Below are 25,658 nucleotides of genomic sequence, written 5' to 3' on the forward strand. Positions count from 1 at the left end.
AATAATCAATCAATGCTCTGAACAACAGCCACATTAATAACAACAGCTGTTTATTATTCTTATTAATTATTTTTCTTCTAAATAAATAAGCTGATTTTGAAAAAATCTGTCCGTGTGTGTTGTGTAAACACGTCAGTGTTTCTCCCAAAACAAACAAATTCATTAGTCATCTATTAGAGGACACACCTAATGACCTGCTCACCTGCGCGCCCGCCTCCGTGTGTGTGTGAGAGAGACTTTTGGTGTTTCTCATTAAAACAATTTTTTTTTTAATGAAAGTTGATTTTTAAGATTTTCATTAATTTTATTTACAATTTTTTGTGAGAATCTCAAAGTACACAAAAAAGAAGCCGATATTCCTTCGCGTGTCGGAACTACTTTCTCTGTGATGAGTTAATGACCTCCAGCTGTGCGCGCCCCCGTCACATCAGAAGCTGAGGGAGGACGAGGAGACGCGATGGTAAACTCACAGTTTGATATGATCACTGATCATTAAGTCAAGTATCGATTGGAAGTATATTTATGAACTTTGGTTGTTTCCCTGCTCGATTTATGAAACTCCGAAAACTGCAGTGCGTCATAGATCAGGGTGATGACATCACATACTAGGAATCAATAACGCTTCTATATCGATTCAAAATCGTTTTTAACTTTAAAAACGTGTTTAACAGCAGCTTCTGCGGGTGTTTCTGTTATTTTGTCCACCCCTGTGCCACACAGTCCAGCCTGTACTGCCCCCTGCTGTCCGTCACCGGAAGTGATCCTTTTGCATTTAAACTGGGAGCAAACAAACGTCTGATTCTTAAATCAGAGTGAATGTCAGTGGGGTCTGGTGCAGGGAGCACACTTTATGTCTGATGGTTTTACACACCTGCATCTCCCTGTCGCTCAGTTCGAGGTTCAGGTGGAGGACTGTATGCTCCATGGAGACACGTCCCATCTGGCTTCTCTGCTCTACTATGAAGGACTGACCAGCAGCACCCTCACCCGGCTGGACCAGCTGGTTACCAAGGTAAGGGGGTAACTGTTTGTTCTCTATGCATGACTATCAGACAGGAGTTCTCCATGTTCACCACAAATGTTCACTTAAGCTTTAAAAGTTTATGCATTTAACAAAAACCTTCACCACCAAGGGGCAGTGTCTGCCCACACTGTGTTGGTTTGTTGACCTGTGCCATTAGAAACCACCTGATGCAGTGCCTGTCCTGAGGTCAGGGTGGTGCAACAGTTGGTGCTGTTACAGACGGAAGATTAAACGTCCTGTCTGGGCCAAGCTGACCACCACATTGCCATTCAGGTGCACCTGCCTCTCACCTGGTGACAGGTTAGATCAAAGTTAACATAAAGATGCTGTAGAGCTCAGGCATCATCTTATCCTCCTGTTACAGCTTTTAGAAAACAATGAAGTTTAAATGATGAACAGAAAGGTAAATGATGTCATTTACCTTTAACAAGTCACATGACCTCAGGATGTTTTCTGTGATTGGCTGAAAATCATTGGCCAGAATGAAGTCAGACTGAGCATGCTCCTCAGTCTGTCTGCTAAATGAAATGGGCTTTTGTGTTGATGCCTCTGAGAGTGCCTGGGTTTGGGACTAAAAATCTGCACGATAAGTTCATATTTCATACCAGCTGATGTGGAAAGTCCACTGATTACATTTAGTTTTGTCCATGTTAAAGCAAGCGCTCTGGAAGGTTCCAAGCAGCCATAAAGACCCGACATGTTCATAATCAAAGTTTCATGTCAAACAAAGTATTCCATGTGGAGGTGTTTGAGTCACGCTGTTGTACGTGAAACGTCTGGCCTGCCTGACGTTAAAAGGCCTCAGCGTGCCTCTGTGGTACGTTTTACTTGGTTTGTAGTAGGTTTGTGTTCTTTATGCTCCTGTTTGTGTAACGTCCGTTTCCACTGCAGGATCAATAAAGCATCAGAGTGATGTGAGCATGACTGAGTCTTACCACACACCTGTTTGCTTGCTTGGTTGTTAGGAGCTGCGTGATTCTGGTTTCAGCAGAGCTATGCTTGTCTTGAAGTCTTTGGGGATTCTGGCAGAGAACAAAGAAGACCTGCAGATGCTCATCGGTCATGGACTGACTGCTAAAGTAATCTGTCTAAATTTGTCAGAATAAATCGGGTCAGATGTCATGCGTCACATTACCTTCATGTTGTTGTTTGCCTTTTAGGCATTGATGTGGTTTGAAGCGGTCTGTGAACGGCTGACTTCTGACCTTCAGAGAATCTCCACCCCCCTGCTGAATCTCACTGAGGAGTTCTTTGACTTCTTCCTGGTGAGAACATTTCTCTACCCAGAGGGCTATAACTGTGGAGCCACATCCATGTGTTAGCTAGCTGTGTCGATAAGGCCAATATTGTTTTACTTGTTGAATCGCCATGGTAACAGATGCTAAACATCTCACCTGGGACTTATTCTATAAAGTGAGTTTAACATACCCAGGGTTGTCTAAGGAGCTTGGAAAGAAAAGCGTCTGGACTTCTTTAAGTTGCTTGAAGATGTTTCACCCCAAAGTATCCCCCCCAAAGAGGTACGAAGGAGTAACCCAGTGGGATACTTCCACTGGGTTTAATTCTGGGACTCTCCACCATTTGACCTTAGAACTGAAGAAGCTTCTCGGATGAGAGGTGAAACGTCTTCAAGTAACTTAAAGAAGTCCAGACGCTTTTCTTTCCAAGCTCCTTAGACTACGATGACGTGGATGTCTGAGAACCTTCACAGACATACCCAGGGTTTTTTATCTGAATCCACTTACCCTGATGTTAGCAGTCACCATAAACTGTTAAGCTGGTTATCAACTCGCTGTGTTCACACCCTGCATGCTGACATTAAAGGTGGTGTTGGTAGCATTCTATCAATCTGAAAGGAACAGCTTATATGACTTGATGTAGCTCATTGTCTTGCACAGGAAATTATTTCTATCCACTGGTGATTAAAAATCTATAAACAACATGAATAAAATGCTACAGTGTTGTAAAAGGTAGCAGAATGTTGCAGAAAGGTCTTGATGCATGCTCAATCATCCAGGTAAGGAAATCCCAAAAGGCTGATTCTGGACATAGTACAGTTCACAGAGAGTTGGGGAATGGCTGTGATTACAGCACTGTAAGATGGTGAAAGAAGAAACTGACCTCACAGATTTCAGATTGTGTCTAAGGTTGGGGAAACCTGCAGTCAGCTGACACTGAAGAAGTCACCTGATGATGAAACGTTTGTCCCACTAAAAATGTCCAGATGAACAGAATCAAACTCCTGGGATTACAGAAATGGGTTCTGGTGATTTGGTGGTAAAATGCAGTACTGCTGATTATTTCACAGGTTATACGTTAGAGCTGTAAAACCTTCAAATGGATCTGTGTAAATTTAAAGCGCTGTTCGATACCGCTGAATGAAGCCCAGCTCAGACGGACTGTCCATGTGTTCACGTGCCAAGTCTCTGGACAAGCAGAACGCACACAAAGAACACCTGTCCAACCAATCGCATTCATTCATCAGGCTGTGGAACAGGATGCTTTCATGTTTCCATGGGTCCAGTTTAAACTTTCATATGTGTAACTGTTACTTTAGAAATAAAAAGCACCACTGGACATGCTCAGACACACCTTTTTCCACTCTGTGCCCCAAATGAATACATCACACTTCATTTACTGTTTCGTACCGTTAAGTATGTGAGATCAAATCTAACGTCCTGTTGAACACATATAGTGATGGACCTGGAAATGATTCCCTAATGTGTCTGGGTGATTAGGATCTAGCTGTACTTCATTCATCCATGTCACCTCCCGGTCCAAGTCAAATCATTTCTGCCATTGGTTTGGATCCAAAGTCCTGTACTGGGGTCACTGTAAAGATTCTGCTCTGGTCTTGGACTCTGGCAGCACCAGATGTGGTGGCCTTCAAGCTCTCTCTGCTACAGCTTTATTTTAGCATTACAGGTAACCGACACAGTGATGACCACTATGACAGAAGAGCTCCTTCACTTTGTTGTGATGAGAGATGTTCTCCTGGAGGTTGGCCAAAGCTGCATCCAGCTTGTGTTTCTGAACAGTCTGGGATTCATGGTGAGCCTGGAGCTAAAACTCACAATAAATGGCCTGTATTTATATAGCGCTTTACTAGTCCTTAAGGACCCCAAAGCGCTTTACATATCTAGTCATCCACCAATAAGAGGCCAACACTGTAGACAGTTTCTGCGAGCTTTAAGTTTCCTCTCAGTACATGCAGCTCCTGCTAACTCTAACAAAGAGAGTTCATAACGTAAACAGAACTGGTCCTACCGCAGAACCCTGAAGCAGAAAAACCCCAAACATTTGTTTTGTACAACTTTGTGCTCGCTACAGGCTCTGGCTGCAGATGTCTGATTAATGCAGTTAATTTGATCGATTTTATAACTGGGTCAATGCTAAACACTTTGCTGATGGAGTGAAACCGTCATTAAAATCTTTTCCACATTAATTCAGTGTAACATAGGATGTAAGAGTTGCTGTTTGCTGGGAGATGAACCAGGCTCATTAAATACACTCTCTATCGTCTCGTTTCAGCTGCTTGGCCAAGCTTCTCTTCCAGGTTGGTTTCTGTCTTTGCTTTGATCTTCATGTGTTAGGCTTCATTTAGACTTCTGCTGGAGATGATGATGTCCTAGCTTCGTTAACTGGCAGCTCCTTTCATCCCTAAACCACAACCTTCCAGGTAGTTCAGTGACATGTAGGTACATTTCTTGGAAGGTTACAGTGTAGGGATCAAATGAGTTTCTGGTGGCAGTGTAAGTTATGATGTAGATTTCCCACCGAAGCATGAGTCTCACCTGTCCGTCCTGTCATCTACTACCTGTCCGTTTCTCAGTGAGTCAGCTGTCAGTAGTTCTTCTGCAGTTGGTTCATCTGACTCTGGAAACAGAAGTTCACTTCCCATTGAGACTGGAGGTAATGCACTGACACAGTGTGCTTTTCATTGTCTGTGCTGGGCTGTGATGTGTTTTTGTACACAGCTTTGCTCTGACTCTAAAGAACAGCTGGGTCACATAGTATTTGGACAATACAGAGGCAATCTAAGGAGCGTGGAAAGAGAAGCGGATGAACCAAAGGAGCAGTTAAGTTTCTCAAAGAAACTCAAAGAACTCCAGTGGCTTTTCTTTCCACGCTCCTTAGATCACCGTGATCTGGATGACTGACCTCAGTGTAATTTCTCTTGTTTCAGGCCATCAGGACTTTCAACAGCGTGCTGGAGTCTCTGAGCCGAGAACAGAGGCGACTGATCCAGAATGACCAGAATCAAAACCAAATGCTGTCTGTAGTGCACACTGAGATTTTTACATTGAAATGTTTCTAACCAGCACATGTATACCCATCTAAATTCAGTACTATCTGCTTGATTGCCTGTCTGACAGACCCCAGGTGGCTGCAGCAGTTCTGACAGTTGGAGGTGAGTTACAGCAAATCGCACCGAATATTCAACATGAGCGATTCTTGTTTTCTTTATTGGGATTGTTTTCTCTTCACCTGTCATAATGCTTTACGGATATTTAGAATCACTGTGGTTAAACGATGTCCTGAGGAAGTCTCATGAGTGTGAACAGAAGAGTTTAGAGCCGAGTCTTGACTCTGCACTTGGAACACCTGAGCACACCGTCCCCTCAGTGCTGTTAGCAGTGAATATATAGAAGCGTCATGTTTGTCACCTCTATGTTAGACAGGAAGCCCGTAAACAGGAAAGGGCCTAGAATAAAAGTGTTATTACAGACAGCCACGTTTGTAGTTCTCCGTTTCAGACTATGAGCTGCAGGTCAGCCTGTCAGAAGCTCTGTGTCGCATGACTCCACGCAGAGACCGCATGCAGAAAGCCAGTCAGTGGTTCTCCATCCCTGACATCAGCATGGCTTTCTGTGACATCAGAGATGCTGATTTTGAGTCGGTGAGTTCTCAGCTGTCTCACTCTGTATGTCATTTCCAAGCTTTCTGTTTAAATTCCACAGTGTGATGAACACAACACACACAGTTCAGGTTGTTAAGCCTGTATTGAACCTTCTGAGTAATCAAAGTGAATCTTTAAATTTTCTCCAAGTCTACCTCGGGTCAGCCACAAGATTGGACTAGATTCATACCCTAAAAACAAGTACATCCACAAAGCATTATTAGTATTTCATTAATGTGATCTTGAAGGGAAAAAAATGTTTTTTTTCCCTGACAATTTGTATATTAAAAAAACAAACAAACAACAATCTTCTCTAATATAACTTGAAGCTTTTAGGCTAAACATGCAGCATTAATGTAACAGCTTATTAGCCAGCTATCATTCTGGCATCACTGTTTTCCGTGTTTCACATAAACATTATTTGTGCAAGAGTCATTTGATAAAACACCTTAAGGCAACTGTTGTTATTTGGTCCTATACAAATAAAACTGAACTGACTAAAGTGAACCAAGGTCATTTTGGCCACAGTAGAAAATAATTTATTTTCTGTTTTGTTTTTTTGTTTGTTTGTCTTTTTTGCCTGTCCCGTTTGGATCTTAGGCGTCAGAATTGATGTCTGAAGGCCAAAAAAGATGCCAAGCGGATTTAGTTTACCAATTGGATCATCATGGCCTTGCCATATTGGTCCAATTGGTAAACCTTTTATTATAATTAAAAAACAAACAAAAAAGAGCAACATAATAAATACAGCACCATCACAATAAACTAGCTAACAGTAGATACTAAATATTACATGTTATTGTGCAGTACGCAAGCTCAACAGTGCACAATGTGCTTTGAGGCAGCAGCCAAGAAAGGTGTAGTTTGTGTCTGTGTGCACACCTGTGTGGATCAGCACACTTGTATTCAAAAGGTTTCTCCATGTAATGGTCTGCTAGGGAGTGTGGGGAGCCATAGCCCCGTCCCCCAGGGCATATAGCAAGTATGGAGGAGATCCAGGTCCCAGAGTACAAGAACCCAAGGAGGACCACCAGGGGGGCAACCGTGCCACCCTCCTGGGAAGAGCTGAGGAGAGCCCCAAACGAGAGGTCACCCAGCAGCCACGGAGCAAAGGCCAGAGGGGGTTGCTGTGACGTGCCCGCATGCTTTGCCGGCAGCCAGCTGTGCCAGAGAGGACCGAGCCCCATGCCCACAGGCCTGAGGGCACCCTATCCCCCGGAAGAGGCCCACCTGGGCCACAGGCGCCAGGGCCCGCCAATCGGCCATGAATCGGTACATACATGAGCTCTCAGCCCCAGACACCAAGAACCACAAACACACCAACGTCTGAGGGCATCAGCCACTGGCAGGGAGTGTGGTGAGGTGAGATGGGCCTCCATTCCTCGGAGAGCCTAAGATGTTCCCAGAGAGGTGGAGTCTAGAAAATAATTTCAATAAAAACCCAACCAGACAGCCAATTGCTCTAATCTAACCAGCATGTCCTGGGTCTAGCCTGGACCTCCATTCCTGCAATACCTCACCGAGGAGATGTCACTTTTGATGTGGAGCAGCAGCAGTTCTACCCCTCCTAAATGACCAAAGTCCTCACCCCATCTCAAGGAAGAGCCAGAGGAAGCTATTTTCTGTGTCTTTTAGTCCATGCCACGGCTTGTGACCACAGGTGAGGTTGGGATAAACCAACAGGGTCTCATCACGTCGTGGAGCGATGACGCCAACTGAACCGCATATCTGGGAAACTGGCTTAACTGTCTTTATACAGGTTTTTAATTTTTTTATGAAGTAAGTCAGCCATCTGTCTCACTGTGCAGGACTGCAGACGATTCTTGAATTTTGTCAACTGCTACCATGGAAACCAGGGGAGGTGATGAACCATATTTAAATATTTAAATATTTATTAATATAAAGTAAATCGGAGAACTCTGATCACAGTAGTTACCTGTGTTCTGTCTCTCAGCGTCTACACTATTCCCTGCCTCCGTGCCTTTCTCAGTTCCACTCAGGTACATTTTTCACCCTTTGAAAAATAAATTTTTTTTAAAAAGGACGTAATTTTTTTTGGCATTTGTATTCAGACTCTGTATGTTTTCTTGTGCAGCTCTTTCGTCCAAAAGATGAGAAACTAGATGAGTTCTGGATAGACTTTAACACGGGCTCAGGATGTGTCAGCTTCTTCATTGATGAGCCTCAGGTAGTACTCCATACTATGAAGTTTTACTGTAGAACTGACAGACTTTAGGTTGTTTTGGGGGGCTTGCTTGATAAGCTGTATTCAATTCTTCGGCAGCTTCACTGGTTGCCAATAGAAGCCAGGATAAACTCTAAAATCTTACTTCTCACTTGGAAGTGTATCCATAAATCTGCTCCTTATCTCTGTGATCTGCTTCATACCAACACTGTTTCCCGCCTCTCAGATCCTCGTCTGCCATTCAAGTTGTTCCTTCTCCTCGTCTTACCACTATGGGGAGCCTTCAGTTGCTCTGCTCCTCGGTTCTGGATCTCTGTTCCTCCAGCCATAAGAAATGTAGACTCTCTTCCTATATTTAAGTCACAGTTCAAAACCCATCTGTTCAAACTGGCTTATTCACTTTTTTGCTGATTTTTATCTGTTGTCAAGTTCTGTTTTGCAATTTTAACTTATTTTATGGGCAGCACACTGGTTAGCACTGTTGCTGCACACCAAGAAGGTCCTGAGTTCAATTTCACCATCAGGCCGGGGTCTTTCTGTGTGTAGTTTGCATGTTCTCCCAGGTACTCCGGCTTCCTTCCACCGTCCAAAGACATGCAGTTTGTGGGGATAGGTTAATTGATTAAACTAAATTGTCCATAGGTATGAATGTGGGAGTGAATGTGAGTGTGAATGGATGTCTGTGTGTGTTAGCCCTGCGACAGACTGGCGACCTGTCCAGGGTGTACCCCGCCTATTGCCCTATGACAGCTGGGATAGGCTCCAGCGCCCCCCACAACTCTGAAAAAGAGAAGTGGATGGATGGATAACTTGTTTTATAATTATTGCCCCTTTCATTTTTTTGCTTTGTAAGGTGACCTTGGGTTTCTGAAAGGCACCCTCAAATAAAATGTTGTGTCAAATAATGCAATAAGGTTTTGTTTAAAAGCACCAAAGGGAACAACTGCCTTGAAGTTTTAGTTGGACACTGAGTTTGGCTGCATATTCACATTTTTCTCCTGCTGTGTTCTGGTTATGTTTTTGTTCAGGGTTTCCTGTGGGGATCCATTCATGTGCCGAAGGAGGAGGTGGATCATTACAGTCTGCAGGTCAAACAGAATGGTCAGAACTTTAACCCTAAAATCCAGCATGTTGAAGCATTCAGGTATGTTAGATCATGTATAAGTAGGACCAGAGCATGAATTGGACAATTCTGTTTTTCCCATGATGCCCTGGGGAAGAGACGGTCCTCAGTTTCTGGCTGAACAATCCCATCATGCACCACAATGTCAGAGGCCAGACAGTGGAGCTGACCTTCAACTCCAAACACCACAAAGAACTGGAAGAGGCAGCTGGGAGAGTGTTCATGGTAATGGTTTGTCTCACCACCTGTCCTGTCAGCCTGCCGCTCTGTCTCGCCAACTCGCAAAGACAGTGATGACTGTTCTGTTATTGGACTTCTAATCAGTTTTTCCTGTAAAAAAACAAACAAAACAAAAACCCCTACCATGTTTGAACAAAAAGGTTTTGATGACTGCTGGTCAAGGATCAATATTTGTAATTGTATCATCAGATCTGCAGTCTGCGTGTCTTAGACAGGTGACACAGGTAGTTTAAATCTGTCAGTGCTTCTCTTCTGATAACCGGTCTCTCTTCAGACTTGAATTTGTACCTGAGCCATGGTTTTATTTTTTGTTTGATTTCTCGGTGTTATGAGAAGCTGCATCAATGGTTATAAAAGTCTAACAGCTGCTGGGAGGAAGGACCTGCCATAACGCTTCTTTGTGTACTGTGGATGCGGCAGTCTGTCACTGAAGGGGCTCTCCAGTTCTGCAACAGCTTCATGCACGGGTTGGGAGACATTGGAGTTCTTCTGTCTCCTACTACCTGCACTGGGGGCATCCTTGGACAGAGCTGGCCTCGTATGGAGCTTATCCAACTGCTTCCTCTCAGCTGTAGAGAAGCTGCTGTTCCAACAGACAACACCATAGATGATGGCCGAGGCCACAACAGAGGTCTTGGAGTGCAGGGTATGCTCCTGAAAAGATCTTGTTGTCCTCAGCAGGTGGAGTCTGCTCTGACCCATACTGTAAATAACGTCAGTGTTGGGACTCCAGTCCAGTTTATTGTTCAGGTGAACACCCAGGTACAGGTCCGTTCCCTGAATGTTCACTGGTGTCAGTGTGGGGGGTCTGTTGTCGTCCTCACATGTTCAGGAGAGGGAGCAGTTTAGATGGCTTGGGGGAGCTGGTGCTGTGGCTTGTCTCCAATTCAGGCTAGTTTGTCTTGTTCTTCTGTCTTCACTGTCGGTTGAGTGATGTGCTGGTGCTTTGAGAGGTTGAGCTGGAGTACTCGCTGTGGTGGGGAGGAAGGGTGCTGGCCTCCAGTTTGGTGCTGCACTCAACACTGGTCCGTTCTTTCTTGCCCTGTGGCAGGGTGTGAGAACTGGCGGTGCTTACTGAACCTCTCTCTTTCCAGGGAGTCCCCAACATCTTTGTGGGGGCGAGTACACTGCACCCGGGATCACTGCAGAGCACGGGGCCACCTGCCCATCCACGCTTCAGAAGGTGTAGGTGGACAGGCCTGGATCTAGGGCTCGCTGCATCTACATCCCTTTGTTATTAAGGGTAGAGGATTGGTCTGGTTGCTGGGTCTCAGAAGGGTTTCTTGATTGCAGCCTCACAATGATTTTTAAATCACTACACACACACACACACACACACACACACACACACACACACACACACACACACACACACACAAACAAGCTGTATATTTGTTTGTGTGCCCCCTCTGTTTTGTCTTTAGGTGCTGTGTATCATATGAGTGAGCTTTGTTAGAGAACTCTGTTTACTTCACCCTTTTCTTTTATTTCTATTTCTCTGCATTCCTTTTGTTTTACCAATCTAACCTGCATAACCAGCATCCAGCATAACAACCACTAGAGAAGATGAATAATAAAACAAAACAAAAACAACCCCCCCCCCAAAAGAACTTGAGAAATTAAAGAAAATGATCCCCACACTGCTTGCAGACTCCAGTGAGTCAGAGCTTGGTGCAGGAGGTAGATGTTGGCATCATCTAGCCCAGTGCTAGGGTCGTAGGCCAACTGCAGCAGATCCAATTAAGACGTCAGAGGGCGAAGATGTTTGAGTACCAACCTCTCAAGGGTCTTCATCAGCTGTTGAGGTCCATCCAGGATGTGTGGTCTTCAGTACTAGTACCACTCCACAGCTGTGGAGCTTCCCCTGCTCGTGCTGAACATGTATGCCAGGATGCCACACAATTGGTCTGCACAGCTCCTCAGGAGCCTGGAGCTGATGCCATCCAGACCTGCAGCCTTTCTCACCTTGACCTTGAGCCATTCCTCGCCTGAAGTACTGACAGGGACAGGATGGTGGTGGAGGAGGGGAGCTGTGAGATGGAGTCTTGTGTAGCAGAAGAGTGGGTGAGGGCAGAGAGGTGTGAAATCATGGGAACAAAAGCTGACATTTGTCGAAGACGCGGGGGTTTGCAAAAGAGATGATTGGGCTGGGGGAGTGGAGTGTCTGTTCAAACCTGTTTGGACATCAGGGTTGGGACAGGTAAAGATCCCTGGGTACTTCACCTTAACAATAAACTGGACACACAACGCTCACGCACTGTACAAGCTGTTTTAAAGTGGGCTCCATGTGCTAGACAGGCATGTGCAGGATATTAGTGAAGAGTGTTTATTACACTGTGATGGCTTCAGCTATCTTTTATGCAGTTGTCTGCTGGGGAGGCAAGGGAGAGATGGAGAGCAACAGATTAATAGGTGAAGAAGGCAAGCTCTATCCTGGACAGTCCTCCAGACCCCATAGAGATGCTGGGCCTTGTTCATTATGGACAACACTGGTCACCCCCTGCATGAGACTGTGGAGGCCCTGAACAGCTCCTTCAGCAGTGGGCTGTTAGTCACGGTGTAGGAGCAGGGTCGTAGGCCCTTCATCCCCACAGCAGACTGCAGTACACAGCTGTGATAGCTGTCTGCAAAAATATTCAGACTTTATTTACTGTAAATAGCATCCATTTGTAAGTATTATAGTGTTTAGCTTTATTGCACACTGTTTGTTCTATTAAGTTTTTCTAGTAATCACGAATTTATTTTCGGGGGCGACCATGGCTCAGGGGGTTGGGAATCGCATCTGTAACCGGAAGGTCACCGGTTCGATCCCTGGGCTCTAGTGAGGTCCTGGTCGTTGTGTCCTTGGGCAAGACACTTTACCCTACTGCCTACTGGTGTTGGCCAGAGGGGCCGATGGCGCGATATGGCAGCCTGGCTTCTGTCAGTCTGCCCCAGGGCAGCTGTGGCTACAACTGTAGCTTGCCTCCACCAGTGTATGAATGTGAGAGTGAATGAATAGTGGTATTGTAAAGCGCTTTGGATTTATATAGCGCTTTTCAAGGCACCCAATCTATTATTATTATTATTATTATTATTATTTTGTCTTCCGTTCTCTTGATGTAACAAGTAAATTTCCTGTGTGGAATTAATATTAGTCTGTCTATTTCATGTTGATGATGTCCCACTCTGACAGAAAGTGCAGAATACCCCACATGTCAAAGATCCAGGCGGTACAGCCCAGGCCTCGACTACAAACAAACATGGCAGACGAGCGTATGGCCATAAGAAGGCGCCAAGTAAGAGCCAGCTTAAGAGTGAGTCACATCTTCATTGAACTTGTACATAATTGTTATCACCGCACCATCATCAGAGGGAGATGGCTTTCATTGTGTTATCGTTACAAATTAACTAACCTTTCTCCTTCCATAGTTTTACCTCTGTCGTCTCCGAGCAGTGAAGACGACTCCACTGTATCCAAGGTAACAACAATCGCCAACAAATAAACAGTTTGTTTCTGATGTCTAACCTTCAGGGTTCTGCTTTTAGCCTGCAGCCAGAAGTGCAGCGGAGGTCCTGTTTGATCAAATCAGACACACGACGTCTGGATGTCACAGTAAGTTAGCTTCTTCTTTAAGCCCCGGGTTATTTCGAAGTTTAGAGTTACTGTAAAGATCTAAACAAATGAACGTCTCAGTGGTTTATCACTGTGAATCACGGCTATTCAACTCAATCGTTGGGAAAGATTTTGAAACCGAGGAACTGATCTTTTGTTGCAGTCAGTAAGCAGCAGATCATGATCCATTTCAAACCCACACAAGTGAAAAACAAGTAATGTTTATTCTTTTTTTTTCCCTGTGAATCTGGTGACCGCTCACAAAAAAGGGCCATTAAAAAGGGGAGCTCTAACTAAACTCTTTGCACATTTGAAATAAAAAAACAAAACATTTTGAAAATTCCCTTTCAAAATAAATATTTTGCTGAAACAGACACATTTTAAAGGACAATGGTCACATCTGCAGTTTCTGCTTTTTTTTGCCTGCTGTGATCTCCTCTTTGACATCACAGAAATGCTCCAGTGCCCTGGCTTTGGACAGCCACCTGGCATCGTTGTGCAACAGCAGGTTATGGTGCTCAGCAGACTTTTCTGCGAGCAGCATGCGGAATAAGCAGTGCTGGAGGCTTGATGTTGAGCGAATAAAATAAACTGCAGCCATGACGCTGTCCATTGTGGTTTTGAGCTCCGCACTTAGTTTTGTGTACAACACAGTCTGATGAACAATGCAGTGCAAGGTTCAAGGTTCTTTATTTGTCACATGCATAGTTATACAAGTATAACACACAGTGAAATGTAGCCTGACACGCTCCTCGACATGTGCAAAAAAGGAGTTGATAGTGGACTTCCGGAGGTGCAGAGAAGTACACACCCCCATCACCATCAACGGCGCTGCTGTGGAGAGAGTGAGCAGCTTCCGGTTCCTTGGTGTACATCTGGCTGAGGATCTTACGTGGTCAGTACACACAAACAAAACAGTGAAGAAGGCGCAGCAGCTCCTCTTCTTTCTCAGGAGACTGAAAAGATTCGGCATGAACCCCCGCATCCTCAGGACCTTCTATCACTGTGCCATTGAGAGCATCCTCACTGGATGCATCACCACCTGGTATGGCAACAGCACCGCCTACAACCGCAAAGCTCTCCAGCGAGTAGTGCGGTGCTCTGAACAGATAATTGGAGGTGAGCTTCCCTCTCTCCAAGACATCTACAGGAAGCGGTGCCTGAGGAAAGCGGGGAGGATCATCAAGGACTCCAGTCACCCCAGCCATAAACTGTTCAGACTACTTCCATCAGGAAGGAGGTTCTGCAGCATCCGGTCCCGTACCAGCAGACTGAGAGACAGCTTTTTCCATCAGGCCATCAGACTGCTGAACACTTCATAGACACCTCAGCTTCACTACTAGAACTTTAACATTATGCACTCCATACTGTACAGTAACGCCACTGTTTTGCACATGTCTACACTCTGTATATTTTATTTTATATATTTTATTTATTGTTTACTCTATTTAATTTGTAAAATATGTGTGTGTACACACACACACACACACACACACACACACACACACACACACACAAAAAATTTAGTATACACATCCAGAAATGCATATACTATTATATATTGTACATATATTTATTAGTTTCAGATGTAGCCATTCTTGTATTTTGCTTGTTTACATTATTGTATTTTGCACAACTCTGTTGCTTGTGAAGCTCGCACACAAGAATTTCACTCACATGTGCTGTACCAATGTACCTGCACATGTGATGTGACAATAAAAGTGATTTGATTTGAATATATATAGTGTGTGTATATAGTATATACACTGGGTGAATGTGCAGTAGTAGCAGCAAGCAGGTGAATTCTGTACATTAATATGAATAGACATCTGACTATTTTACAGGATAGACAATATAAACATATTAAAGTTAAAGGAATTGAAATGTACATTGTGCCTTGGTTTAGTGTCTGGAAGAGTCCTGACTCAGTCAGTTATAGATGATGTGAGAGGGCGGGTGTGTGTGTTTAGGGCACGGATGGTTTGGGGATAGAAGCTCCTCTTGAGTCTCTCTGTCCTTGCCCGGATGATGCGGAACCTTCTACCAGATTGCAGAAGTTGGAACAGTTTGTTGCCAGGATGGGACGGGTCCTTCAGTATCTGCGCTGCTCTAGTCTGGCATCTCCTGGTGTAGGTGTCCTGAAGCGGGGGGAGAGCAATCCTGCAGCAGCGTTCTGCTGTACGGATCACTCTCTGGAGAGCTTTTTGGTCCTTCACACAGCTGTTCCCAAACCACGATGTCATGTTCTGTGTGAGGATGCTCTCCACAGCGCCTGTATAGAAAATCCTGAGGATCTTTGGAGAGACCCTGAACTTCCTCAGTTGTCGTAGGTGATACAGGCGCTGCCTAGCCTTTTTGGTCTGGACCTGAATGTGGGCAGCCCATGTCAGGTCTGAGGAGATGTGGACACCAAGATACTTGAAGGACTGCACCCTCTCCACTGGAGCTCCATTGATGATGATGGGCTTGTAGTCTCTGTGCTGACCCCTTCTGAAGTCCACCACCAGCTCCTTGGTCTTGCTGACGTTCAGCTGGAGGTGGTTGTCCTGGCACCACGATGCCAGATTCTTCACTTCATCCATGTAGGCCGCCTCATCGTTGTTGGAGATGGCACCCAACACCACTGTGTCGTCAGCAAACTTCACAATGGTGTTGGAGCCATGGGTGGCCACACAGTCTGAAGTGTAGAGGGAGTAGAGCAGTGGCGAGAGGACACATCCCTGAGGTGCTCCTGTGTTGATGGTGATGCTGTTGGAGAAGCACCTGCCCACCCTCACCACCTGAGTTCTGCCAGTGAGGAAGTCCAACACCCATGCACACAGACGGCTGTTAAGTCCCAGATCCCTCAGCTTTGTGAACAGTCTGCAGGGCACTATTGTGTTAAACGCTGAACTGTAATCAACAAACAGCATTCGCACATAGTTACCCTGTTTCTTGTCCACGTGGCTGAGAGTGGTGTGTAGGACGTGGGCGATGGCATCCTCTGTGGATCTGTTGGATCTGTAGGCGAACTGCAGCGGATCTGTGGTGTCTGGGATGGAGGAGGAGATGATGTTCTTCAGCAGCCTCTCAAACACCTTCATTACTACAGAGGTCAGTGCAACTGGCCGGTAATCGTTCAGGGATGAGGGTTTGCTGTTCTTGGGCACGGGGATGATGGTGGATCTTTTGAAACATGTGGGGACCACAGACTTCGCCAGGGACTCGTTGAAGATGTAAGTGAACACACCTGCTAGCTGGTCAGCACAGCAGCACAGCAGACAGCCGGTGATGCCGTCTGGCCCCGCCGCTTTCCTTGTGTTCACTCTCCTCAGTGCCGCTCGGACGTCATGCTCTGCGATGCTGGTCACCGGTCTCTCGCTGATGACGTCACTGTCCTCGGTAGTCAGGCGGTAGATAGCATTAGCCGCCTGGCTAACCTCGAAACGGGCGTAGAACCGATTCAGCTCGTTGGTGAATGCAGAGTCGGCGTTGATCGGCGCAGTGTCCCTGGCTTTGTAGTCCGTAATGGTGCGTAGTCCGTGCCACATACTCCGTGTGTCGCCCTGGTGGAAGCGGGACTCCACACGTTCCCGGTACCGGCGTTTGGCATCTCTCACCGCACGCCGTATGAGGCCGCTTTGTAGGCGCTCATATCGCCAGTGGCGAGACCCGCGTTGTAGGAGGCGGTCCTGGCGTTTACTGCAGTGCGGATCGATCTGTCCATCCACGGTTTCTGGTTTGGGAATGTGGTGACTCTGGCAGTGGGGATAATCTCCTCCGCTAGCATATTGACGAAGCATACTGCTACTTCCGTAAACTCGTTGATGTTGACTGCGCATGCTCTGAACATGTCCCAGTCGACGTCGTTGAGTGCGTCCTGTAGCGTAGCTTCTGATTGGGCAGTCCACCGTTTTACCTCCCTCTTGGTCACGTCTTCCCTCTGTATGCTTTGTTTATACTGGGGAATGAGGAAGATGGCGTTGTGGTCAGACTTCCCAAAAGCCGGGTGTGAGACAGCTTTGTAGCCCTGCTTGTATGGCGTGTAGCAGTGATCCAAAATCCGATCCCCTCTCGTTGGACACGAGACATGCTGGTAAAAGTTTGGCATGACTTGTCTGAGGTTCGCTTTGTTAAAGTCTCCTGCTGCGCCCGGGTCCTTGTTTTGAAGCGAGCTCAGCACATCATGTAATTCGGACAAAGCCATACCTGTGTCCGCTTGGGGTGGGATGTAGACCGCCGTGGCGATGACTGAGGTGAACTCACGGGGCAGATAGAAAGGGCGGCACTTAATGCTCAGGAACTCCAGATGTGGCGAGCAGCCGCTGGAGAGAGTAGAAATGCTCATGGCATCACACCACTTTGTTTATCATGAAACACACTCCCCCACCTTTGGTTTTGTTCGACTCTGCCGTTCTGTCCGCGCGGAGCACAAAGAATGAATCCGACAGAGTTACGGCCTGGTCCGGCATGGTGGGGGTCAGCCATGTCTCCGTGAAGCACAGAATGTTGCAGTCCCTCATGTCACGTTGGAAGGTGACCCATGCTCTTAGGTCATCGAGCTTGTTCTCCATGGATTGTACATTGGCCAGTAGGATACTGGGCAGTGGTGCGCGATGCGCCTGCTGTCTCAGTCTGTTCCTAATACCAGCGCGTTTTCCCCGGCGCTTCTTTGTTCTGTGCCTCGGATGAGCGGCCCGTCCTTTGTTGTTCTCCGCGCCGCGTAGAATCTCTGGCGGCCAGGAAGGGTCAGGTTTAAAAGTGGCCAAGATTAGATGTGCAACCTTGGCACCGATGTTTACAAGTGATCCGCTGTCGTATACTATAAGACTAGAGGATTTTGGGATGTAAACCAGAGCAAAAAATAGGTAAAAAACAAGAAAAGTGGATAGTCGGAGTGGAGCGGTCAGGAAGGCGTCTGGACGTGGCCGCGCCATCTTGTTCAACAGCCAACCACCGTGCTGCCAAAGCACTCACTTCTCCTGCCATGGATGGAGCCTCCTCCGTCACAAGTATACAGACAAATTTCAAATCCAGACCACTTTCCTCAAAAAAAGCTGAAATCTTCTCAAGCATTGTTTCGCCAGCTGTGTGTCCCTTTAGTGGTAGTAAGCCTAGCAATTTGCCATCAAAAAAACGGACATATATGCACAACTGTGCATTATCAGTTCTGTCTGTGAACCCATCTCCTGCTATAGGCATCAGTTTTCTTCAGGTCATCTAACAGCACTTCGAACTCGTCTGATGCCAGAACTTCAACTCTATGAATATTTGAACTGTGTGACAGGTTTTTAATAGCAGATGTCACACTCACTTTAATTTTTTCATCATTTATCACCACATCCACCACGGCCAGCATGCAGTATTTCACTGTTTCAGAATCTGTGAAAGGCCTTTTCTTTTTCACCAAGATCCAGCAAACATGAAGGGAAGCTGCTGCATGTCTCTTGGGCTGTGCAGGACCCTCATCATCGTAGTGCAACTCCGGTTGTAAGATGCAGTTAAACTCGCAATTAAACTGTGCTTTTGCAGCCCTCTCCTTCGATCGCTCTGGAAAGTTTGTATAGGAAGTCTGGTGTTTATCATTGTGTTGCCTTCACACACTCACGGCAAATTAAACACATAGGTTTGGTGTTTGGATTTGGCGGTAAAATGATTAAGTACTTGTCAGTCCAGGCAGGGTTAAACCGAAAGGTTTTCATTGTCAATTTTACGCATTTGGACTGAGAAAGACATGCTGTTGTCGCATCCTATATTACGATGATTATTTATAATGTTTACGTCACAGTGCATTGTGGGTTAAATATTGCTAGGCTACTAGGAGTGTTTCATTCAGTCTACACTATGCTGTAGGAATTTCAATTTTTAATTTTTTTAAATTAATTTTTTTTTGCGTTTCTTCCACGACCACAGACGGGGCCACTCACAGGTTGCTTCTGGGCTGCATGTGGCCCGTGGGCTGCCATTTGAATAGGCTTAACTGTGGATAATATTGTGCTTTGCTAAAGGCCAGTCCCATCTATAGGAAAATAAATGAACCTCTCTGAACAGGAAGAACTGTAATGATCTCCTGTCCTCTACAGGTCTGTTTTTTGTTTTCTATTTCAGGTTTTCATACTGTCAGCGACGTCACTGTTGAAACTCACCTGCCAGATGCAATAGAACCGGTGTCAGATGACCCTAAAGGGGTGGAGCTACAGGTCTCCCAGGACTTTGAAGAAAGCAGCTTCCCTTTGGAGCAGGTTCATGTCCTTTGATAGTTCTTTTCAGATCCATTGTTCCTTCTTGTTTTTTTTGTTTTGTTTTTATCAGTTTCCTGTTTCTTCCTGCAGGAAGTGTTCAGGAAAAGAAAAGCTCCAGACTCAGGTGTGCTCTTCTCAGCCTCCACATTTGTCACTTCCAAACTGACTTTCATGACATCTGAAACACCTTTTTAATCATTTGTTTTTGCAGACCTGTGAGAAATGTAACAGAAAAACACTAACAGCAAAAAGAATGACCAAACCCACATGACTCATTTTAGCTGATAATTTCTTTTTTTTTTCTTTCTTTTTTTTTACTCACAACCTGAAGACTCTTTTTATACACTGAACAAAAATATAAACGCAACACTTTTGTTTTTGCTCCCATTCCCCATGGGATGGACGTAGAGACCTAAAATTCATTCCAGATACACAATATAACCATCCCTCCCAAACAGTGGTCACAAATCAGTCCAAATGTGTGGTAGTGGGCACATCTGCTATATTGAGATAATCCATCCTACCTCACAGGTGTGCCACATCAGGATGCTGATCTGACATCATGAGTAGTGCACAGACCTGCACATTCCAGGGTGGCCTTTTGTTGTGGGCAGTCTGAGGTACACCTGTGCACTACTCATGATGTCAGATCAGCATCCTGATGTGGCACACCTGTGAGGTGGGATGGATTATCTCAATATAGCAGATGTGCCCACTACCACACATTTGGACTGATTTGTGACCACTGTTTGGGAGGGATGGTTATATTGTGTATCTGGAATGAATTTTAGGTCTCTACGTCCATCCCATGGGGAATGGGAGCAAAAACAAAAGTGTTGCGTTTATATTTTTGTTCAGTGTATAAAGGGTTTTATACATTTATCTATTTAGGTTACCTGTTACCTGTTCCTGTATTTAGGTTACCTGTCAGATCAAACTGAGGGTGAGTTGGTCCACAAGAGAAGGGCAGCGTTTCAACAAGAGGGAGAAGGATCTAAACCACTGTCGACAGGTAAATTCTTATACTTTTCACACAGTTTGCCTGAAGTTAAAATGATTGATAATCTTGCTCCAGCTCACCTGGTTATAGACCGCTCACCTGAAGAGCCGGGGCTGTTAACAGAGGAGGCGGGACCACCTGTGGACAGTGAGACTTGTGAGCTGAGAGCAGTGACAGAGTCAGACCTGATGTATGGTATCACAGCTTCCATCAAAACCTTCAGAGCACAGCTGGAGGAACACTTCACTGTCAGTAACCACATCTTATTGATTATTGGTTTTATTATTGGCTGTGATTAGATAATCAGTAACTCAAATTTCAGGGCCACTGGCAGAAAGTTGAAACTGAAATTCTTCTTTCGCTAAAGGAGCAACAACAACATGTGTCCGCCCTGCTCATGGCTCTACATCAACACAGGTACAGCATACACCATCCCTTTCCCCAGAATCCACTTCTCCATACCCAGGATCTCTTTTGACTTCTTATTTTTACATCATCACTCACAAGAAGTTAGTTTTCTACTTGATTAGACAACTCAGGGGTTCATCTATCGAGCTATGAGCATGTTCATAAACATGCACAGCTGTACTGCTAGCAGAGCAACTGATTTTACAACTAAAACTATAATATTATAAAAATCTGAACAAGCTTAGGCAGGCTGTCACCGGGTGTTCACTCCCTCTATGGTAGAATATCACTTTCTGTTCCTGTTACAACACACAATGGTGTTTTTCTGTAGCCAATTTAATTGTTTAGGAAGTCCTGAGGATCCCTGGAGAGAAACTGAACTTCCTCAGTTGTCGGAGATGATACATGTGCTGCCTAGTTTTTTGTTTTTTTGTTTTGGTCTGGACCTGAATGTGGGCAGACCATGTCAAGTCTGAGGAGATGTGGTCACCGATGTACTTGAAGGACTGCACACTCTCCACTGGACCTCCATTGATGATAATAGGCTTGTAGTCTCTGTGCTGACTCCTTAAGTCCACCACCAGCTCCTTGGTCCTACAGATGTTCAGCTGGAGGTTAAGTACTGGGGGTGATCAACCAATTATCCAATCCCAGGACAGGAACCAACTCCACCAAACAACTCAGCAGGCACACCCAGGTGTCCATCCCTAAGAGACAGAGAAAAGGAAAAACCCACAGCCATTGTCTGGTGGGAGGAGTCACACATAAAGAACAAACACTCATAACATTGAATAATGACAGAAGGTATTACAGGTACTGCACTGCAGTGGTTTATATCTATCTAATAGACTCGAATTTGCACATGTAAATGGAGAGTCCTCTTCACACACACTGAGGTTAATTATGGAGTTCCACAGGGTTCAGTGCTAGGACCAATTCTGTTTACATTATACATGCTTCCCTTAGGCAGCATCATTAGAAGACATAGCATACATTTACACTGCTATGCAGATGACACCCAGCTCTATCTGTCCATGAAGCCAGATAACACACACCAATGAGTTAAACTGCAGGAATGTCTTAAAGGCATAAAGACCTGGATGGCCGCTAACTTTCTGCTTCTTAATTCAGATCAAACTGAGGTTATTGTACTCGGCCCTCAAAATCTTAGAAATATGGTTTCTTAATCTGGATGGCATTACCTTGGCCTCCAGTAACGCTGTGAGGAACCTTGGAGTCATTTTTGACCAGGACATGTCCTTCAACGCACATATTAAACAAATATGTAAGACTGCTTTCTTCCATTTGTGCAACATCTCTGAAGTAAGAAATATCCTGTCTCAGAGTGACGCTGAAAAACTAGTTCATGCATTTATTACTTCCAGGCTGGACGACTATAATTCATTATTATCAGGAAGTCCTAAAAACTTGCTGAAAAGCCTTCAGTTATTCCAAAATGCTGCAGCAAGAGTCCTGACAGTGACTAGAAAGAGAGAGCATATTTAGTATTTTAGTATTTTATTTATTTATTGTCATTGTCAGAGAACAATGAAATTGCGTTTGGGGCTTCCGTACAACCCGTAAATAAAATAGTGAAGAAAATAATAAATACCCCTTAAAACCCAAGTGTAAATATTTAACCCAGTGTGACTCCAGTGCAATAAGACAATCCTTAGCAACAACATGAGAACATGACAAGTAATGTTCATAAGAAATTCAGACAAAGACCTGAGAAACATGACATGACATGTACAACAATGCAACCCGTTCAATATTATTGTACTGTGAGATATGATATTTCTCCTGTTTTGTCTTTCCTTCATTGGCTTCCTGTTAAATCCAGAATTCAAAATCCTGCTCCTCACATACAAGGTCTTAAATAATCAGGCCCCATCTCATCTTAATGACCTTGTAGTACCATATCACCCTATTAGAGCACTTCGCTCTCGCTCTGCAGGCCTACTTGTTGTTCCTAGAGTATTTAAAAGTAGAATGGGAGGCAGAGCCTTCAGTTTTCAGGCCCCTCTGGGGGATTTCCATAATGCATTGAGTTTTTCCTTTCGAGTCACCTTTCACTCACTCAACGTTGGTTAATAGGACTCTCTGGTGAATCACACTTGTTATTAATCTCTCTCTCTTCCACATCGTGTCTTTATCCTGTTTTTCTTCTCTCACCCTAACCAATCATAGCAGATGGCCCCGTCCCTCCCTGAGCCTGGTTCTGCCGGATGTTTCTTCCTGTTAAAAGGGAGTTTTTCCTTCCGACTGTTGCCAAAGTGCTCATAGGGGTTCATATGATTGTTGGGTTTTGCCCTGTATGGATTATTGTGGGGTCTACCTTACAATATAAAGCACCTTGAGGCAACTGTTCTCATTTGGCGCTGTATAAATAAAGTTGAATTGAAAAACAGAATAATACAGACTGAAAGAACAACAGCTACAGCAGACTAAACAGCGCTGTGTGTTTGTGTGTTTGCAGGTTATTGCTGCTACAAAGGCTGGAAAAGGGTGTGTCTGATCAGGTGAAGCAATTTGAAGAAAACTCAACAAACCTGAACTCCTTAACCACTCAGATCCAGGTACTACAACAGACTGCAGTAATACTACAGTCTGTGTACATGCTCAAACACTTGAGTGCTAAATCACGGCCTCTGATTTGCAAAGTTGTAGTTTGAAAATTTATTTTAAAATGTTTAGCATTTATGCATAAGCTTCCATTTCTCCTCAGCTTAACCCCCAAAGTTAAGATATTTCCTCTGCACATCTCCAAACCATCTCTGCCTCGCCTCTTTAACTTTATCTCTAAACACATTTCTCTGCCACTCCTGAAAGTTGCTCTCTTGACACTCTATCATCTGCTTTCACATCTGTAGTGCTCTCTTCATTGAGATTGTCAAAGCAGGCCTAAAGCTACGTCCACTTTGGAAGCATTTCATGGTGATGTGGTGACAACTCACTGCAACTTAAAGTGACCGTGGCCCAAATGAGGACTGGTGGTGGGGAACAGGGCAGGGCCCGAGAAACTTATCTCTACTTCTACTACTAATGACAGTGAGGTGTATTTGAGGAATATATGAGTCTGTAGTACATGCACTGAACAACCAAGAAAAACATAAGCTGATGAAAAGTTGTGGCTTCTTCCAAACCAAAGGTTGAATTTTTAAGACCTGATCCAAAAATTGTTTTTTCCAGTCTGAGATGCAGCGACTCAGCTCCTTCTGCGCTGAACAACAGCAGAGGTCAGTCTGATTCCACCTGTTCACACGGAAAGATCGAGTTTGAGTTTTGTTTTAAATCTTACACTTAACTGATCCAGACTAGTTTTAACTTGTCAGACTTTAAATCTTCAGGATTCATTTTTTGTCACCTCAGGTTGAAGTCTTCGGAGAGTGGCGAGGCGGGGGTGGAGCATCCAGCCAGCCAGTAAAGAAGCATATGTCTTTGAGAGACACATTTCAGTTTCTTTTGTTAGAACACAAAGTTTAGTATTTAAGTTTCTCCTCAGAATACGGACAAAATATATTTGAAGACAACAAATAAAAACAAAGAGCAGAAGTCAGTGAGTTCATTTTTATTTGTTGTAGTAGTGATGATGATTTTATTTATAAAGTGCTTTCAGACAAAGTACACCTCTTTGAAAATAAAGAGATAAATAAAAGTGATGCACAGCAATACACGTTTAAAAACACAAGTTAAAAATAACTTCTTTTTTTTTTTTTTTTTTTTTTTAAAGGCAGCGAATTAAGACATGTAGGATCGGATGAACAAGTGAGTCTTCAACTTAGCTTTAAAAACCCCCACAGAGCATGCCTGCCTTGCACCATCTGTAAACCTCTAAAACTTTTCTTTGGTAGCCTAGAAAGGAGAGCGTTACAATAATCGATACGTGCTGACATTTATTTGTTTATATTTTATTTCTTATTGTCTTTAGTGGTAACAGCTCATTGCCATGGTTAAAGTTTGAAAGGCTGCAGTGACTTGACCAATCCACCAGGTGGAGACAAACTTGGTGGAGCACTTGAGAAATGATGTCTGTTCCAAAGAACAAACGCAAACAAAATATTTTAATAATCACAATAAATATGAGGGGAATAATGCCCACAGTTTAAAAAAAAAAAAAAAAAAAAAAAAAAAAAAAAGAAGCGCTCCTTGAGCCTGCACAGGTGGTGAAACGCTGAGTGTACTGGTCCCTGTGCAGCAGCGCCCCTGCTGCTTAAACAGTTTATGGTCTGTATCACACGCATGCAGCTCAGAGTAATCAGCCAGAGATTCAGAGCTTTCTGCAGTTTGGTGTTTAAAACAGCTGCAGTTGGTTGTGGACAAAAACCTTTATTTATGATTCAGATTACACTGACTGCATGTGAGCCACATGTTAATGTCGCTGCATGGCTGAAGAAATAAAAGGAGTTCAGGTGTTTGTACGAGGAGCTGCTGAAAAAACTGCAGTCACGTTATCTCCCAAAGCTTCATTTATTTCAGTAAGGTTACAAAGGAAACGCATCGCATGTTGAAATATCTCAGATTTGTCTTTCCGAGTTTTATTCCTGCACCCGTTTCCTCCCAAACATCAGTTTCGACCTTTTATCTGGACTGGAGTCTGTTCTGGTCCAACAGAGTCCTGCCTGAAACCAGTTTGTTTTTGTGTCTGTGCCACTAGTCGTCAGGCAACAAACTGACACAAGAGGAAAAACAGCAAAGATCCCCCAAAGGAAAGGCGATGGGGAGATGCCTAATGAGGCACCGTTAGAGACCTTAGAGGGGAGGCAGGTGGGAGAGAGCTGCTCAGGTGTGTCACTACTCAGAGAAGAGCACACCCGAGCAGCAGCAATCTGCTCCGTCTGCCTGAACTGGACTGAAACTGGACCTGGGCCAACAACTCTGTATTCTTCTTCTTCGTGGACTTTGATGGCCGGACTGATCCTGAGCTGCTGAGACATCACGGGTCGGTACCTTTCAGACTTT

At 44.7% G+C, this 25,658-nt stretch overlaps 1 protein-coding gene across 3 annotated transcripts; it reads left to right on the forward strand.

The window, feature by feature from the left end:
- Nucleotides 1-333: 333 nt before the first annotated feature.
- sycp2l (synaptonemal complex protein 2-like) lies at nucleotides 334-24,292 on the forward strand. 3 transcript variants are annotated; one of them, XM_085468859.1, is made up of 25 exons: nucleotides 334-460; nucleotides 893-1,012; nucleotides 1,990-2,103; nucleotides 2,185-2,289; nucleotides 4,556-4,580; nucleotides 4,857-4,936; nucleotides 5,211-5,299; nucleotides 5,401-5,435; nucleotides 5,782-5,924; nucleotides 7,733-7,785; nucleotides 7,879-7,924; nucleotides 8,020-8,112; nucleotides 9,138-9,210; nucleotides 9,330-9,457; nucleotides 12,648-12,768; nucleotides 12,884-12,933; nucleotides 13,001-13,067; nucleotides 19,155-19,288; nucleotides 19,379-19,412; nucleotides 20,208-20,300; nucleotides 20,364-20,536; nucleotides 20,656-20,705; nucleotides 23,176-23,275; nucleotides 23,889-23,935; nucleotides 24,069-24,292. In XM_085468859.1, exons 1-25 carry the CDS (start codon nucleotides 458-460, stop codon nucleotides 24,121-24,123), a joined length of 2,031 nt encoding a protein of 676 aa, XP_085324985.1. In that variant the 5' UTR covers nucleotides 334-457; the 3' UTR covers nucleotides 24,124-24,292. The 3 variants fall into 3 exon arrangements, with proteins under 3 accessions (XP_085324985.1, XP_085324983.1, XP_085324984.1); XM_085468857.1 differs by having other exon boundaries at nucleotides 20,611-20,705; nucleotides 24,069-24,290; XM_085468858.1 differs by having other exon boundaries at nucleotides 20,379-20,536; nucleotides 20,611-20,705; nucleotides 24,069-24,290.
- The last annotated feature ends 1,366 nt before the right edge of the window (nucleotides 24,293-25,658 follow it).

The sequence above is a fragment of the Copadichromis virginalis genome, linkage group LG9 (assembly GCF_057382275.1).
Source record: "Copadichromis virginalis isolate Kocher_CV1m ecotype Utaka linkage group LG9, C_Virginalis_male_GT1.1, whole genome shotgun sequence".
NCBI lineage: Eukaryota > Metazoa > Chordata > Actinopteri > Cichliformes > Cichlidae > Copadichromis > Copadichromis virginalis.